General features: G+C 39.1%; 1 protein-coding gene across 5 annotated transcripts in view; it reads right to left on the bottom strand.

Annotated features, from left to right (window-relative positions):
* TANK (TRAF family member associated NFKB activator) overlaps positions 1-18330 on the bottom strand; it is a 92282-nt gene that overhangs the window by 45911 nt on the left and 28041 nt on the right. For all 5 annotated transcript variants that reach the window (XM_055122107.1, XM_055122108.1, XM_004608100.2 and 2 more), the window contains one exon: positions 3187-3330. In XM_055122107.1, the coding sequence (XP_054978082.1) occupies positions 3187-3285 (99 nt within the window). In that variant the 5' untranslated portion in view covers positions 3286-3330. The remainder of the gene's footprint in view (positions 1-3186; positions 3331-18330) is intronic.

Here is an 18330-nt window from a genome sequence, read left to right as displayed (position 1 = left end):
TGAGCATTGTATAACTGAGATATAAGCCTGAGAACTTTGTAACTTTCCACTTGGTGATTCAATAAAATAAATTTAAAAGAAAAAAAGAGAAAAAGTGTGAAGAGATAGGCACTTATTTTTAATGTGCCTGTGGATGCAGCAATGGTTCAAATCTCTGTACCAAATATGGTCCCTGAACACAGAGTCAGATGTAGCTGCCCCCAAACAAACAAAAACCTCCCATCATGGGCTAATATTAGATATGTGTATGGAAACCACTAGACTAAGGAATTTTTGCCTAAATATGTTTCTCCAATTTCTTCTGGAAGTTTTAAATAGAAATCGTATGTGTACAGAGGTAATTTTTAAAAGGCTAAAACTTCTATTAAGTTATTAAAAATTTCACTGAGATAACTTTTTACTTAACTATTATTTATTAATAAATAAAAAAACTATTATAAAATTAAAAATAAATTTAGTCCCAGGATTTGAAAATGTGTATAGTCTTCCTTCAAATAACAATGTAAAAAAACAAAAAACAAAACTAGCTAAAGAAATAATATCTGCACTTCTATGTTCATTGCAGTGGCTATTCCAATAGCCAGAATCTGGAAACAACTTGAGTGCCAGAGAATAGATGATAAAGAAACTAAGGTACATCTACACAGTGGAATACTATGCAGCTGTTAGGAAAAATTAAGTAATGAAATCTGCTTATAAGTGAACGGGCATGGAGAGTATCATACTGAGTGAAATTGAGTCAGAAAAAAAGGGAGACTCAGTAGTGAAGAATCCTGGCTGGTGGGCACCACAACACCAGAGAATGCTCCAGATTCCAAACCGAGCCCGTACCACCGGGGTGCCCTATACAGAGCAGGTGCAGTCTCCCCGCCTTCTCCAGATGGAATCCTAGCGACCATGAGCTTCTACAAACATGACTCTGGTATGCGGAGCCATGATCCCAGGATTATTTCTACAAACCGCGTGGCCACGCCTTTCCTGATATACAAAGTGAGCAATGGAAAAATATATGATCTAGCATCTACCCCTAGAAGGCAGGCTTTTATAGTGGGAATACCCAAGCAAAATAAAATGCTCCAAACTATAGAGAGAGAATCTGAACAATTGTCTGCCGTACAGGAAGCATAAGGACTGAAATGGAAAAGGAGGGGGATAATAGGAATATTGGTGGTGGAAAGTTTGCACTGGTAGAGGGATGGGTGATCAAAACATGCAGCTCTTGGCAGAAATGTGTCCGGAATACCCATTAGGTTTCCAGCGCTGGACCACCCCAGATGGGAATGGGTTTTGTGCCTTGGCCTGTTTCCCCTGGCAGCTTGGTTGCCACCGCCATCTTCCAGAGGCCTAGGGACAGCCAGGGAGGGGCCTGCAGTGACAGGAATGCGGGGTCTCATGGGATGGGGGCAGAGCCGGCCCCCACCACGAGACCCTGAGTTGCCACCCACGAACGAGCCCTCTAGCTGCTGACTGAGCTGCTTATCGCCATGATCCCAGAGACTCAGAGACAAAGCTCGGAACCCAGCATCTTTGAGGCAGAAATGCATCCGGACTACGCGTTAGGTTTCTGGTGTCGGACCACCCCAGGTGGGAATGGGTTTTGTGCGTTGGCCTGTTTCCCCTGGCTGCTCAATCGCCGCCACCATCTTCCAGAGGTCTAGGGACAGCTAAGGAGGGACCTGCAGTGATGAGGAACACGGGGTCTCATGGGATGGGGGTGGAGCAGGCCCTCCCACCACCCCCCTCCCCATATGAGACCCTGAATTGCTACCCACGAATAAACCCTCTGGCTGCTGATCGAGCTGCTTATTGGCCATGATCTCAGAAACAAAGCGTGGAACACAGCGGCTTTTGGCAGAAATTCCTCCAGATTTAATTATTCAGAATTCTAAAATCGCCTGGCTGCAATAGTGGCCGCCCATCATCATATGCAATTCATAATCAGCAATAGAAAACAAATTGTCTAATGTTGCCTTTTCAGCAGATCTGAGAGTTAGGGTAAAATCCCAAATAATAATGGTGGGTTTGGTGACGAAATACTGAATGTAATCAAAGTAGAGAGAAAGTAACATGGAAATCGTCTGCCACACAGGTAGGGGGAGGGTGTGGGATGGGGGGGATATTGGGGTTTTTGGTGGTGGAAAATGTGCACTGGTGAAGGGTGTTTCATCACTGTATGACTGAGACTTCAACCGAAAACTTTGTAACTCACAGTGTTTCAATAAAAGCACTGCACTGTAGCACTGTTGTCCTGTTGTTCATCGATTTGCTAGAGTGGGCACCAGTAATGTCTCCATTGTGAGACTTGTTACTGTTTTTGGCACATCGAATACACCACGGGTAGCCTGCCAGGCTCTGCTGTGCGAGGAGGAGGAGGAGGAGGAGGAGGAGGAGGAGGAGGAGGAGGAGAAAAGGGATAGATACAGAATGACTGTATTCATTTGTGGGCTATAAAAAAAAAGTACATAGTCTAAGACTAATATCCAAGGCTAGGGAAAACAGAGGCCAGGAGGCCTGGTCAACGATTGGAAGTTTGGCAAAGAGTGTCTAGAGCAAAAGGCAGTTAGGATAGATAAGATGCCAATATGGAGAGAGATCCTGCCATAGAGGAGGTGGGTGGGGAGTGGAGGGAAGCTGGGGACACTGGTGGTGGGAAATGTAAACAGGTAAAGGGACGAATGCTGGAACATTGTATGAGTGAAATTTAATCATGAAGAACTTTGTAAATATGTATGTCATATGATTCAATTAGAAAAAAAAATCCAACTAGCTGAAACAGTGGTATTATACTTTCAGGAGGTGATTTGTTGTTACTCTGTTTTGGGGCCACAGTTCTTGGTCATTACATGTGATGGTTGGTGCTGGAGGATCAAATGGTGTCAGGGATCAAGTCTTCTGCATACAAAGCATGGGCTGGCTCTTGGAGCTATGTTCCTGACTAATCAGGATGTAATTCTGGATGGAAGATAACATTCTCTAGCTTTTTCTCAACATAATAATCTTAAAACAACTCCAGTAACGCACACATATCACAATGGTTTTTTTAAAAAAAGACAAAGATCTAAAATCTCATCTATTGTGTCAATTTCAATAATTAAAGTTCTCCAACGTAGTTTCTTTCAATAGCAAAAGACTTTCAAATCCCACTTACCAGAGTAAAAGAGAGCCTTTAAAATCAAAGCCACGTACCTTTTGCTGTAGTTCTTTTATTGCAGAATCTCTATCCATACATGCCTGTCGATAGGCTTCATAAGCTTTATTGAGCTGCTGACCAATGTTTTTATCCATTCCTTTCTGTTCTGTAGCATCACTATAAAGGATGAAGTAACAGGTCTGGAAATTAAAGAAAATACTTTAGTGTAACAGTTTTATAAATTTCACTTAAAAAATCTTAAGGTAAATCTTATACAATTTGCTTTGAATACAATGGTTTACAAAGGCATAGAAGGCTTATCTGGAATTTTGCTCAAAAATATGAGATCTTGGCTTCTGCAATTAAAAACAATAATCCCCATAACTCTTTACTAATGCAAGGAGCAAGTGGGGTTCCATTTCACAAAAAGTTATTTTGAAAAAAGTAATCTGTAAATACAATCTAAAAATGGAGACATCTAAAAAGGCCATTTTGTCATTTATACTTTATTATAGATATGCACAACAGGATTAGCAATGTGGGCAGAGATTTTTTTTCTTTTTAACTAAACGGACAGCTACTCCCACTTACAAGGAGAATTCTTGCTACACAGAAATTAGAGCAAAATTAAACAGATAATAAATGTTTGTGGCTAGAGTTCACACTGTTGTTATCACAGAGCAATTAAAATGTGTGAAAATGCTCTTATTTTAGCACAAAATCTAGAGAGAGCTGCTGTTGGATCGTACATTAAAAAAAGTCCTAACCCCCTCTCCTATTAGTTTTTCAACCTCCCTGCTGTTTCCAAACTACAGGTGATTTATTCAGCGGAGATAATTTGGTTTTATCATCTCAATTTGCATAACATCTCTAACCACATTCCTTGGCTCTGAGTCCGGGGTCATCTAATGATTCTGATTCTTCCTGTCCAGCTGTAAAATCATACCACAGAAACTTTCTCTTAATTCTCTAAAAACCACAGAACAATGTTCACAGACATAAGTCACAGAGGATTTTACAATGTACCAAATTATTTCACTTCTTTATGACTAAAATCTGATAATCTTAGTCATTCATCTTTCATTTGATCTCTTTTTGGGGCAATTTTAATTAAGAAAACTAACACAATGAAGTTCAAAGTAAATTAGTGGTTTTAAAAATTTGTGTTTCTTTGTTTTGAGGCCACACCCTAATGTGCTCAAGGCTTACTCCTGGTAGGGCTCAGAAAACCATATATGGTGGGACTGAACCTGAGTCAGCTGTGTGCAAGGCAAGTTGCTTACCATTGTACTATCTCTCCAGTCCCAATATATTCAGTGTTTTTGCTTTATTCACAAAGGAGGCTGAATAAAACTAAAAAGATTCTGCACAGTGAAAGAAACTATTTAAAATGAAGACTTCCTGGGGCCAGAGAAACAGCCCAACAGACTGGAGTACATGCTTTGCACGCAGGAGACCAGGGTTCTTTCCCTAATACTGAGCACTGAGCTGAAAGTAGTCCTTGAGTACCCATTTGTGGTGTCCCTCCTAGGCCCCGCCCTGCCTTCTCTCTCTACCTATCTCTCTCTCTCTCTCTCTCTCTCTCTCTCTCTCTCTCTCTCTCTCTCACACACACACACACACACACACACACACACACACACACACACACCGCCCCCCAAAAGTAGACATTCTACCAAAGGAAGGGAATATATTTGTTTTGTTTTTTAATTAATTTATTTTTTAATTAGTGAATCACCGTGAGGGTACATTTACAGATTTATACATTTTCGTGCTCGTGTTTCCCTCATATAATGTTCGAGAACCCAACCCTTCACCAGTGCCCATTCTCCACCACCAATAAACCCAAGCATCCCTCCCACCTCCCAATCCTATCTCCTCCCCACCCTACCCTGCCTCTGTGGCAGGGTATTCCCTTTTGTTCTCTCTCTCCAATTGGGTGTTGTGGTTTGCAACAGGGGTGTGAAGTGGCCATCGTGTTAAGTCTCTAGTCTACTTTCAGCACGCATCACCCTTCCCCTGCATGGCCTCCAACCACATTTTACTTGATGTTCCCTTCTCTATCTGAGCTGCTTTTTCCCCAGAATGTGAGGCCAGCTTCCAAGACATGGAGTCAACTGTCTGGTACTTATTTCTACTATTCTTGGGTGTCTGTCTCCTACTCTGTTATTTTATAAGGGAATATATTTGTTTATCATTACAGTCAACAAGGGGCTAATAAAAGAAAATGCCCTGCCACAGAGGCAGGGTGGGGGGAGAGGGAAGGGGGTGGGGATAGTGGGAGGGATGCTGGGACCATGGTGGTGGAAGGTGGGCACTGGTAGAGGGATCAATACTTGACCACTGTATGACTGAAATGCAAGCACAGAAGTTTGTAAGTCTGTAATTACCTCATGGTGATTCACTAATAAAAAATTAAAAACCACCACCAACAACAAAAAAAACAAGGGGCTATTCAAGACCTAAAATAACTCATTCTGGGGCTGGAGTGATAGCACAGCAGGTAGGGTGTTTGCCTTGCATGCGGCCGACCCGGGTTCGATTCCCAGCATCCCATATGGTTCCCTGTGCACCACCTGGGGTGATTCCTGAGTGCAAAGCCAGGAGTAACCCCTGTGCATCACCAGGTATGACCGAAAAAGCCAAATAAAATAAAATAACTCATTCACAAAAGTCAACAACAAAACCTATTAAAAATGTGGAAGAACACTTCCATAAAGACATAAATAGTTAACAGACATCTGAAAAAATGCTCATTATTACTTTTCCTTTTTTCTTGGAAATCCATATCAAAACTACAATGAGTTATCTCTCTAGGCCTGTAAGAATAGCATGTAGCAAGAAAGCCTGAAACAAGTATTGATGAGGGCATAGAAAAAAGGAAGCCCTTGTATACTCTGAAAGGAAGATGAATTAGTCATGTCTCTATAAAAAAAAAAAATAGATTTACCAAAATACTGAAAATAGTTCTAGGGCTGGAGGACAGTACAGCAGGTAGGGTGTTTGCCTTGCACGCAGCCAACCCAGGTTTGATTCCCAGTATCCCATATGGTCCCCCGAGTACCATCAGGAGTAATTCCTGAGTGCAAAGCCAGGAGTAACCCCTGTGCATCGCCGGGTGTGAGGCAAAAAGGCAAAAGCCAAAATGAAAACAACACCCCCCCCCAAACAGATCTAATAGCTGATCTAATAATTTTACTCCTATCCTTCTATGTGAAGACTACAAAAATATTAATCTGAAAAGATACATGCTTTCTTATGTTCACTGCAGCTCTATTTACAGTAGTCAAGAAACAAAACAATCCCAGTACCCAATGGGATTTAAACAGGAGTGGATAAAGAAGATGTGATGAATTTACACACTACTTAAATATCAGATGAAATCTTGCCATCTGCAAAATGAGAATGGAACTGGAAAGGGTATGCTAAGTGAAGAAAAGGGGAAAGACAAATACAAGATGAATTCATTCATAAGCAGTATGTAAAGAATCAAAGGAAACAGAAAGTCAAACAAAAACAGTTTTAGAATCTAACTGCAGAACTGGAATACACAAGAGGAAGAAGTGAGGGGGGCTGAAAGGAAGGAGAGAGGTTCAAGGAATGTTGAGGAAGGATAACGGAACTTTGGTGGAGGTATGGGGTAGTAGTACACATTTAGAAAGATGTAAAACTATACCCTTAAAATACATAGTTCTGTAAACCAATAATACTTTAATTTTTTAAAAAACTGTATAGCTATTCTAATAGGTGTGAAGTGGCATCTCACTACTTTTGAGTTGTATATCCCTACTGACTAATCACTCTGAACTTCCTTCCAGTATTTATTGGTCATTTACATATCTTCTTTGAAGAAATGTCTACTTAAATCCTTCTTCTTTTTAAATGAGTTTCTTTCCATTGTTTATTATCTTTAATTAGAGAAACTAGACCTTAAACAGAGATACAATTTGCAATGTCTTTTACCATTTACCTCCTTTACAATGTTCTTTGACATACATAAGGTTTTTAATTTTGATATAATTCAAGTTTTTTTTTCTGTTCCTTGTACTTTCAAGAAATCAGTGCCAATCCAAAGTTAAATAGATTATCATCAATGTCTCCTTTTAAGAATTTAACCTTAATTTAATTTAACTTAATTTTAACCTTGGGCTGGAGTGATAGCAGAGCGGTAGGGTGTTTGCCTTGTACGCGGCTGACCCGGGTTTGATTCCTCCGCCCCAAGAGTATCCTTCCCGCACGGCAGAGCCTGGCAAACTACCCTTAGCAAATTTGATATGCCAAAAACAGTAACAACAAGTCTCACAATGGAGACATTACTGGTGCCCGCTTGAGCATATCGATGAGCAACGGGATGACAGTGTGATATAGTGAATTTTAACCTTAATAGGGCTGGAGAGCTAGTACAGAGGAAAGGGCATTTGCCTTGGACATGGCAAAACCCCAGCCATGCCAGTAGTGAACTCTGAGCACAAAGCTAGGGGTTAGTTCTTACCACAGCTGGATGTGGCCTCCAAAACAAACAAACAAACAAACAAACAAACAAAAAATCAATCATTTGGTTATTTGATTTATACTGCATTAATATGTATGTATTATGAGGTGGAGATGGGTCCAGATTCATTATTTCATCATATTTATCAGTTGTTCCATGTCATCTGTTGGAAAGAGTAGTATTGTTTCTGCACCAAATGGCTTTTGCACAATGCTGAAAATCAGCAGACCATCCAATACTCTTTATTTATTTATTTATTTATTTATTTATTTGCTTTTTGGGTCACGCCTGGCGATGCACAGGGGTTACTCCCGGCTTTGCACTCAGGAATTACCCCTGGCGGTGCTCAGGGGACCATATGGGATGCTGGGATTTGAACCCGGGTTGGCCATGTGCAAGGCAAACGCCCTACCCGCTGTGCTATTGCTCCAGCCCCTTTATTTTGGTTTTTGGGTCACAACTGGCGATGCACAGGGGTTACTCCTGGCTCTGCACTCAGGAATTACCCCTGGCAGTGCTCAGGGGACCATATGGGATGCTGGGAATCAAACCTGGGTCGGCCATGTACAAGGCAAACACCCTACCCGCTGTGCTATTGCTCCAGCCCCCCAATACCCTTTTAAGTAGGTAATATGTCAATTCCATCAAGTCTTTAATTTTTGACACAAAATTTACTAACTCATTTTCCAGGCTTAAAAATTTTTTAAAGATTTTTATGAAAGGAATCATGGTGTCATACTTTTTTACTACTACCTTCAAAGATGGAAAAGATGAAATGCTGTTAGGATAATCAATACATTGCAACGATCCCTGAAAGCCATGCACACTAAGGAAACAAATAATTAATGATAATGAATGTGTTGTAACACTGTCACTGTCATCCTGTTTTTCATCGATTTGCTCAAGCAGGCACCAGTAACGTCTCCACTGTGAGACTTGTTGTTACTATTTTTGGCATATCGAATATGCCAAAGGTAGCTTGCCAGGCTGCCATACGGGTGGGATACTCTCAGGAGCTTGCTTGCCGAGTTCTCTGAGAGGGATGGAGGAATCAAACCTGGGTCGGCCGTGTGCAAGGCAAACGCCCTACTCGCTGTGCTATAGCTCCAGCCCAATGATGTGTTAATACCAACTATTACTTTCATATTTTAGACAAAATATTAATAGATTTAAGACATAGAGGTAGGGTGTTTGCCTTTCATGTGGACGACCTGTGTTCGATTCCTCCACCCCTCACGGAGAGCCCAGCAAGCTACCGAGAGTATCTAGCCCGCACTGCAGAGCCTGGCAAGCTACCTGTGGCGTGTTGGATATGCCAGACAGTAACAATAAATCTCACAATGAGAGACGTTACTGGTGCCCGCTCGAACAAATCAATGAGTAACGGGATGACAGATATATATTTACTTGTTTTTGAACCACACTCAGTGGGGCCGACTCCTGGAGGTACTCAGGGAACCCTGTCAGAAAGATGTAATATCTAACACTATTTAAAAAAACTGTTTCACAACAAACTGTCACGTAAAACATATAATGTACAAAACATACCTATAGTGTTCAGTCTGGGACAATAAAGAATCTGGGAAACCAGCTTTGTTCTATCACTCTCATGACGTTAATTCAGGACGACTAAATTTTTTTTGGAATTAAGCTCCTTTCTCTCCAATACAAAAAAAAAAAGAAATATGAACTTGAATTTCTAATTCCTTTGTGCTAAAGTCCTTAAGTCTATCAGTCTAAAAAACGCATGTCTGTTCCATCAAGAAGGTGTATTCTTGTTTTTAAAAATGTAAATGTGTGCTAAAAATAGCCACATCATATGCAAGTAAATCATGTGGAGCCTTCACTTCAGGTCCTTGAATTAGATCACACAAATGTCACTAAGAGGAGTTACTGAGTAAATGCCACATGGATGCATCCTATTTCCTGAAATAATAAGAATGAATGCTGGCAAGATATGATTAAGGTCAATATAACTTAATAAATGATGCACTTAATTCCTATCACAACCAAGAAGAAAATTGGGTGTTATATCAGTGACACTGACCAGAAAAAAAGGAAACAGTCTCTGGGACACCAAGCTAATTAAATTGGACAGATTTCAAATATTAACACCCTGAACTTTAAAGCCACTTGTTCCTCTATTTTTTTGAGCATTTGTTAAGTGTAAAATTAATTTCACAATTTAAGAGGCAGCCACATTTCAATTACATTTTGGTACGCCTTCTGCAAAACTTGCCAGGCTCCAGGGAAATGTATTTATAGCAAACATGCTCAAATCCAAATGTAATGGCGACTCATTGCTCAAACCGAGGATATACAAGCTAGAGGAATCACCACCTTGGAAACACTCTTTTAGTCATAGATTCACTCTTTTAAATGTATTTTTAGAAGAGCTGATTTGCTTCTATTTTGCAGGGAAAAGATTAAGTCACCAATGCCCAAGAAGGTAGCTTGAGATAACACAATGCAAGGTTACCCCAGCTGTCCCAGGGCAATCCTCCAGAAAGTAGTTATCTGCAGCTCCCACCCCATTTCTGTCCCTCTGTAGGTATTCATGCCTCACCCTCCTCCAAATAGTCCTGCTTAAAGGAAAACTGAGAGCAGCAAATTCCTGTCTCAACTCTGGGATCCAGTATTTGTAGACTGTGTTGCCCACAAAGGAGGAAGCCCCAAGAGTTTTGGTAGGCAGAAGTTGCTTTTTCTTTTACTAGCCCCTTTATTCAGTAAAAAAACTATCCAAGGGAGGAGATGCCATCTGGTCAAGAGAGAATTTTACCCTCCCTTGGTAACATTCCCAGCTTGAATGATTTTGTTAACTGCTATGACTAAATGTTGGTATCTATTAATATTCAAGGACTGGAGTGATAGCACAGCGGGTAGGGTGTTTGCCTTGCATGCGGCCAGCCTGGGTTTGATTCCTCTGTCCCTCTTGGAGAGCCTGACAAGCTACCAAGAGCATCCCGCCCGCACTGCAGAGCCTGGCAAGCTACCTGTGGCGTATTCGATATGCCAAAAACGGTAACAAGTCTCACAATGGAGAAGTTACTGGTGCCTACTCGAGCAAAATCGATGAACAACAAGATGACAGTGCTACTGACAGTGCTACAGTGCTACATTAATATTCATTAACTCAAATAGAAAAAAAAACCCAACTCTACTTGCTTACTATGAGTAAGGCATTGTAGGGATGGGGTGGAGCAAAAAAGTTTCAGAGGTAATACTGTTACAGAATTGTGTTTCTTTTACAAAGATTTTTTTTCACCATTTTTTCATTTCTTATTATTCATGTATCTGTCTATGCCTAGGCTAGGAGGGCTTAAATAATGTGTCTATAGTTACGTAGGACTGTCATCCCGTTGCTCACTGATTTGCTCGAGTGGGCACCAGTAACGTCTCCATTGTGAGACTTGTTACTGTTTTTGGCATATCAAATATGCCACAGGTAGCTTGCCAGGCTGGAGCAACAGCACAGAAGTAGGGCATTTGCCTTGCACATGGACAACCCGGGTTCAAATCCTCCACCATTCTCAGAGAGCCCAGCAAACTACCAAGAGTATCTCACCTACACGGTATCTATGACTAAATCTTTTAAATTCTTAGTTGAAGAATGGTTCCTTAAAACCAACAGCAAAAGTAACCTCCTAGGGGGTCATAATTACTATGTTTAGTGACATAAAACATTGAGCAAGCATCAATTATGAGCAAAGCCTGTGCAAAAACACAACAAAAATAGGGGACATAAAACCTATCCTCAAAATACACACACAACACACACACATATATTTGCCCTAAGATATATGACTTTATATAATTTGAAAAAAAAATAGTGGTCACATCTCTTTATGAGGCTTGAAAGATTTGAAAGGATATGGCATATGAATTGGGTTCTGAATATGGGTAGATATGATCTTATTCCTTTTATTTCATTAATAAATAGCAGTTATTCCAAAACTTTTTTTTTGGTTTGATATGTTTTTTTCTGGCTACATTTGGCAGTGATCAGGGCTTACTCCTGTCTATGTGCTCAAGAATCAACCTTCCTGAAAGAGAAAAGGAAGTGAAATTATCACTCACCTACGGGGTGGGTTGGGGGGTGAGGGGTGGGATGTAATCTGTTTTTTTCTTTTGTTTGTCTGTTTTGTTTTTGCTTTTGTTTTTGTTTTTATTGGTAGTGGAATATGGGCACTGGTTAAGGGATGGGTGTTTGAGCATTGTGTAACTGAGATATAAGCCTGAGAACTTTGTAACTTTCCACTTGGTGATTCAATAAAATAAATTAAAAAAAAAAAAGAATCAACCTTCCTGGCAGGGCTCAGAGAACAATATGTGGTGCCTGCAAAACCAAACCCATATTGAGTGCATGCAAGGCAATTACACCTAACCCACTGTAGTATCTCTTTGGCTCCTCTGAAACATGGTTTTGATAACTATAAAGATATATTTAGTGTTAAATAATGTCTACTTCTCACTAAAACAGACCAAGTTTAGCCACATATTATGTTTTATTCAGTTTGATTTTACTGATTTATACAACTCCACAAACCTGAGAAAATTCTTAAATACTGTATGTCAGTAACTTAAAGAAATGATTAGCCCAATGATTTTCTCATAACAGTTTAACAAATAAGGGGTAGATCTGAAATAAAGATTAAGTCCTGAATCTTTCTGGGTGTCAGTTTTCCTTGCTTTCAAAATGAAGGGGTTAAATGACATCATTGCCTTTAACTTTATAGATTAGAAGCTTTTGCTTACCAAATATGGTGATTTTCCTTCATAAATACTTTAGATTTAAAAGTAGTTATTTTGTTTTATACTATCACAAACTATACCTTCATTACAAAGCAGATAGATGACATCTCATTTCAAGATGGCGATAAGCAGTAGTAGTCACACAGGCTACCATGGGAGTAAAATGATATTGTGATATACGAAATGATAATGTCAGCTAACATTGTAAAAACTATTGATTCAATTTATTCAGTAACATTTATATATTTTCTCTCTCTCTCTCTCTCTCTCTCTCTCTCTCTCTCTCTCTCTCTTTTTTTGCTTTTTGGTCACCCCTGGCGAATTACTCCTGGGGGACCATATGGGATGCTGGGAATCGAACACAGGTTGGCCATGTGCAAGGCAAACACCCTACCTGCTGTACTATCACTCCAGCCCTCTCTCCTAATTCTTTACTAGCTAGAATGAAAAATAGAAAGGCTTTGAATTTCAGATTGAGGTGTACAATTTTCTATTAGCTTTTTTTTGAGTATTTGTTTTCTTATGACATTTTTGTAGGATTACTGTGATGATTAAATAAGACAACAAATAAAGCATATGCTATTTTGTCGTCAATACACATTTTCTTCAATTACAACATTTCCAATTTTTGGCTGCTGTGGTCACATAACTATGTTCTGGTGGCTGGCAAGGAAGTATAATTTCCAAGAGCTTGCCTCATCTTTTTCCCTTTTACAGCTGGATGGAACATTGTGATGGTGAGTCACATAACACTGTGGGAAGATGGCAACACTTAAAAAAATTTTTTTTTTTTTAAAAAGCACTTTTATTTTTTATTTTCTATTTGCTTTGGGGTGACACCCTGTGATGCACTCAGTAATTGCTTCTGGTGGTGCTTGGGGGGACCATCTGGGATGCCAGGATTGAACCTGGTTTGGCTGCATGCAAGGCAAATGCCTCCCATGCTGTGCTATAGCTCCAGCCCAAGAGCTGGAGCAACAGCTCTTTTAAGGTGGTAGAACAAGCTTGAAGACACTCCTTGACATAGTGGGTCTGCTGGATGAGTCCTAAACATGTTTTATTTTGAGCTGTAATAAGTGAAAGAAATACACTTTGTTTTGCCAATGGCCCTGCCTCTAAATGAGCAGCTGACTGTACAATATGCAATAATGGCTTACCACTGAATGCACAGTAGGTACTCCTTTTCTTTTCTTTTTTTTTCATGGTACAGAGCCAAAGTTACAGTCCTTGTCTTTTTCACTAATTAGAGCTTATTAAGTTGGTAAGGTAAACACACGATTAAACATACTAGCAGATCAATTATTAATGTGTATAAAAGATATAAATATTTCTTAATTGGGGGTTGAGTAGTACTTGTACGAACTCACCCAATGGTTTATTAATGATGGGTGCATTTCATTGCATGTAAAATTCAGTGCAAAAATTGCATGTGACCTTAACTTTAAAAAAGGAAGAAAAAGACAGGCTAGGGAGATAGCTCAAACTGGAGCTAATTTCTTGACACCTCTAAATGCCACTGAGAGCAATCTCCCAAACAACCACCAAGTGTGGTCCAAAAGCCTGAAGAAAAAAATTGTTTTAAATAAAAAAATCAAGCAAGATAGACTCTGTAAAAGAAGAGACATTAGAGAACTTGTGGAGATTTCAGAGAACTAGACACAAACTGCGCATGAAATATGAGAATTTCAGTAAGTAAAAAACAAAGGAAAGAATCATTCACTCTGAAAGAGCAAAGGCACTTAGAAGTCACTAGAATAGTTCAATTAAAGACAAGAGGTGATGAGCATTTATGAAAGTCTCATGATGTGCAGAGAGGATAAGGGTGCCAAGAAGACAGCCACTGTGCATTGATTGGGGGGGGGGCATACCTGGTCGTGTTCAGGGATCACTCCTGGCACAGCCACTTTATATTTATGCTGCATTACCCAAACTCTAGGGGAATTCATATAGGTCCTAGCTTCCTAAACTGTGGGTTGTGACCCCATATGGAGTCATGTAATAAAGTGGGGGTTGTAAAATCTCTTAAGAATTTGTTCTAAAATGTGTTTATTTATGACTTATCTGTAAATATATTATTTACATACCAATTCTATGTATCTCTATATACAGGAACATTTAAAAATTCCTTTAGCTCATGACTACACAAAGTTTAAGAATCCTTAAAAGTTTAATAAGCTATAATTAGTGGCAAAGATAAGGACTGTAACTTTGGCCTTAACCCCTGTACTATCTCTATGGCGTCAGAATGTGTTTTCTCTTAAGTCTCTCTGTTTTGCTCTGCCAAGTTATGACAAAACAGAACTAATAACAATTTTAAGAGTAGGATTGGTTGCACCTATCTTCTGGTCTTAACCAGAAAACTTTTGGAAAAACATTTTCACAATAATCTTAAACAGGTTCCCCCCTCAAAAGAAGGCAGCAGCATAAGATATATCATAGGCAGCACAAGATTCAAAAAGGTCAATGTTGTCTTGTTAAAAAGTAGTTAGAATTTCATGAGTTAACAGATTATCTGTCCACCCCAGATCTCAACTGCAGCAACTCTTACACTATTAGAAAAAAATCATTATAAAAAAGCAGAGCTCTTTTATAAGAGAATGAAACTTCAGGAGACAGAACCTTTTCAAAAAAAGGTATGTTTTCTCTTCAGATTGCAGTTTAAATTGTTGAGCAGTCATTTAGCCTTGAAACTATTATCAACGATACATGGGAGTAGGCAACAGCCTACATAATTAGAAAGCTATACTCTGCTCTTTACCATTGGCACAAGACTCTGCAGCTCTTCATACCCCTGCTTTTAATTTCCCTAAGGACACCTACAGGCTGTTGGGCAAATGTTTGCAAGTTACAACTTGTTTTATTAGAAGTATCTGTGAGAACTCCAACGAGAAAATAAATAATGCTTCAAATTTCCAGATCTCCATTTCCAGTCATTCCCAAGATGTTTAGGGTGTAACTTTAAAAGTGTAATACGATAAAAGATAAAAGTTTATTTTTACAACAAGCCACATATACTCAATCACCCAACTGTTCAATAATCTTGGAAACAGGAGCCCCAATTCATTGGGCATCTCCTGACAAATCAACCTCTTAAACTTACAACTTTGCCAAATTTATCCAAGTTTTTGTTTTTTTAGGAGTACAGCAGATGTTTTTCAATGGTGAATGCTTAAAAATGGGAAATCCTAATGCTTTTGCCAACCTACTATGAGAAAGCAAGAGTTTTAGTAAATATATACTAATAAATTAATATTTTAATTTAATTTTTCCTTTTTGCTTCTAAAAAGATGCTATAAAATAAAGTTTCCAAATTTAATTTTCAGCTATATAAAATGTTTATTAGGACAACTTGTAGATTAAAGAGTAAAAATGTAAAAGTCTCTCCGACCAAAGAGAAAATCCTGACTTCAGAATACATATTTGGAAGCTAGAGAGATAGTGTAGTGGATAAGGTGCTTGCCTTGTACATGGCTGATCTGAATTCAATCCCTGGCACCCATGATCCCCTGAGCACCTCCAGAAGTGATCCCTGAGCACACTAGAAAACCAACAAAAACTGACACACACACACATATACACACCAAATCCAAAACTCAAAATCAGAATACAAGACAAGCAGATATTTAAGACTAAATAATCATTTAACCTGTTGACTTTAATTCCCTCAACTGCACCAGTTTAGTATGTTTTGGGTTCAGCATGATATAGGACATGGGTTTCCATAATGTACAATATAATCAATCTATATGATTAAAAAATAGCATGCCTGTCCTGGAATTTCTGGATCATAATTTTATATAGGGAAGGGGAAATGTATGGAAAGAGAACTGATTCAGAATCAAATCATTGCCAGAGGCGGTCAAATCATAACTGGGAAAGCCCTATTCTAAAAACATAACAGAAACACCAAGGCAGGGATACAGGTATAGAATACTTGAGCCCACATGAGTATGTTTTTTGTATTGTGCAGGAAGAAATTTACAAAAATTGAAAACAAAAATAGTAGCTGCTATTTTAGGATATTCTTTAAAAAAAAAAAAAGGAGTAGATGTGGGGGAACAGAGGGTATGGTTCAAGGGCAGGTATGTCTTGCATGTGTGAAATCCTGAGCTCTATCCCCAGGTCCCCATGGTCTTCCAGCACTCAGGTGTGGCTTTAGCAGCCACCTTCCTCAGTGCCCGCCTACCCACATCATCACACTCCCTTTTTCAGTGAAAAAGGCACCCTAAAATGTTTGCAGATATTCCAAAGCACTAGCCCTCTATGGATCTTTGTTTCATGAAATGTTCTCATGATTATTATGACTGATTATGTCTATATGACAAATATTTTCTCTGTTAAGAAATTCCACCGAAGGTATTTCACGAAAGTTTACACTACAAAAGAAATCTGAATGTGACCACAACTATTCTGCCACAAGCAGCAACAATCCTTTTACTCTGATACTCTCTTTACCAATAGCCTAATCATCACAATTCGGCTTAAACTCTCAGTCAACAGTGAACTGAGAAAGGACACAAACTTCACTGACAAGTATGCAAACCAAAGAGGCAATCAGGGCTCAGAAGGACTATCTCAATCTTCTGTTAGAATAGCAAGCATCCCAATGACAGGAAGGTAGTTCCTATTTCCTAAGGGAAACATTAGGAGAGGCTGACACCTACTGAGGTAATAGTATATCAATATTTGCCAGGTGCTTTACATAAGTTATTTCCATTTTAATCTCCCCTCTGCAGAATTATATATTCTTTTTTCCTCCAAATAAGGAAACCTAACTAGCTTCAAAAGATGCTAAAGGTCATAGAATTAAAAAACTCTATAAATTAAGGTCTCTTGAATATGAAATACCAATTGTCTTTCCAGCCAAATTTAGTTTTCATTTTTTAAAATCAAAGCTGCATTTCCTTTATTTTAATGAGTCAAACACCCTTATAAGATTTAAGAACAGCAGTATTCCAATACTCTTCACCCCCCCCCCCGTTTTCATTTCCTGTTTTGGCTTGGCAACAATATTTAGCTCTTTTGACAAATCATTATTATTTAACATATTTATTGATTTACTGTGAGACAGACCCTTACAAAGCTGGTCATGATCGGATTTCAGTCATACAATATTCAAACACCCATCCCTCAACCAGTATACATTTCCCAGCACCAATGTCCCAAGGTTCCCTCCCATCACCCCCACCCCTCAACCCCTGCCTACCTCTATAGCAGGCGCTTTTCTTCTCTCCTCCCTCCCTCCCTCTCTGTCTCTCTCCCCTTTTGGGCATTGTGGTTTACAATATTGATACTGAAGGTTATCTTTTGACGAATTCTTTTTAGAATCTGTATCTATCTCTAGATAAAATACTATTGCCACTTTTGATTTTTTCAGGCTTATTAGTCTTCCCACTGTGTAAAACAGAATTTGGTTCCCAGTCCTGTCCAGTTATATCATACCCATTCCTGAAAAACTATGAAAAACTATGGGCTATTATTAGCAGTTATTATTAGCAGTTAGCACTTCTTTCCTACGACTATTAACTGCAGAAAAAAAGTTAATATACTATGACTGCTTTCCTTTTCTCTGGAAAAAAAAATCTATTGAGAAAAATCTCCCCCTGGGTTTTCTGAATTGCTTCAGTGTGGTAGACAAGTCTTCATCCTGGGATTTTCTTTCACCTTAAGTTGAGGATTTCCTTTGTTCATCATTTTCTCTCTCTAGTTTAATTCCTTATTTTCAATATTCCAAATCCTCCTCTTCTCTTTTACAACCCAACTGAGTAAGTAAACCCTTCAAAAATTTCCTGAGGAAGTGTGTTTGGGAAGTAAATTTTTTGGCATCTTACATCACTGAAATTATTACTTTCTATGATTTTCATTTTAGGGCTTAAGGGCCACCTAGTAATGCTCAGGGGCTACTCTTTGTTTTGTACTCAGGGATTATTGCTAGCAGTTAGTAGGATCATTGTAG

This window comes from Sorex araneus, chromosome X (assembly GCF_027595985.1).
Source record: "Sorex araneus isolate mSorAra2 chromosome X, mSorAra2.pri, whole genome shotgun sequence".
In the NCBI taxonomy this organism is placed as follows: domain Eukaryota; kingdom Metazoa; phylum Chordata; class Mammalia; order Eulipotyphla; family Soricidae; genus Sorex; species Sorex araneus.
The sequence above is the reverse complement of the archived record's forward strand: the minus strand, read 5'-3'. Positions and strand labels throughout refer to the sequence as shown.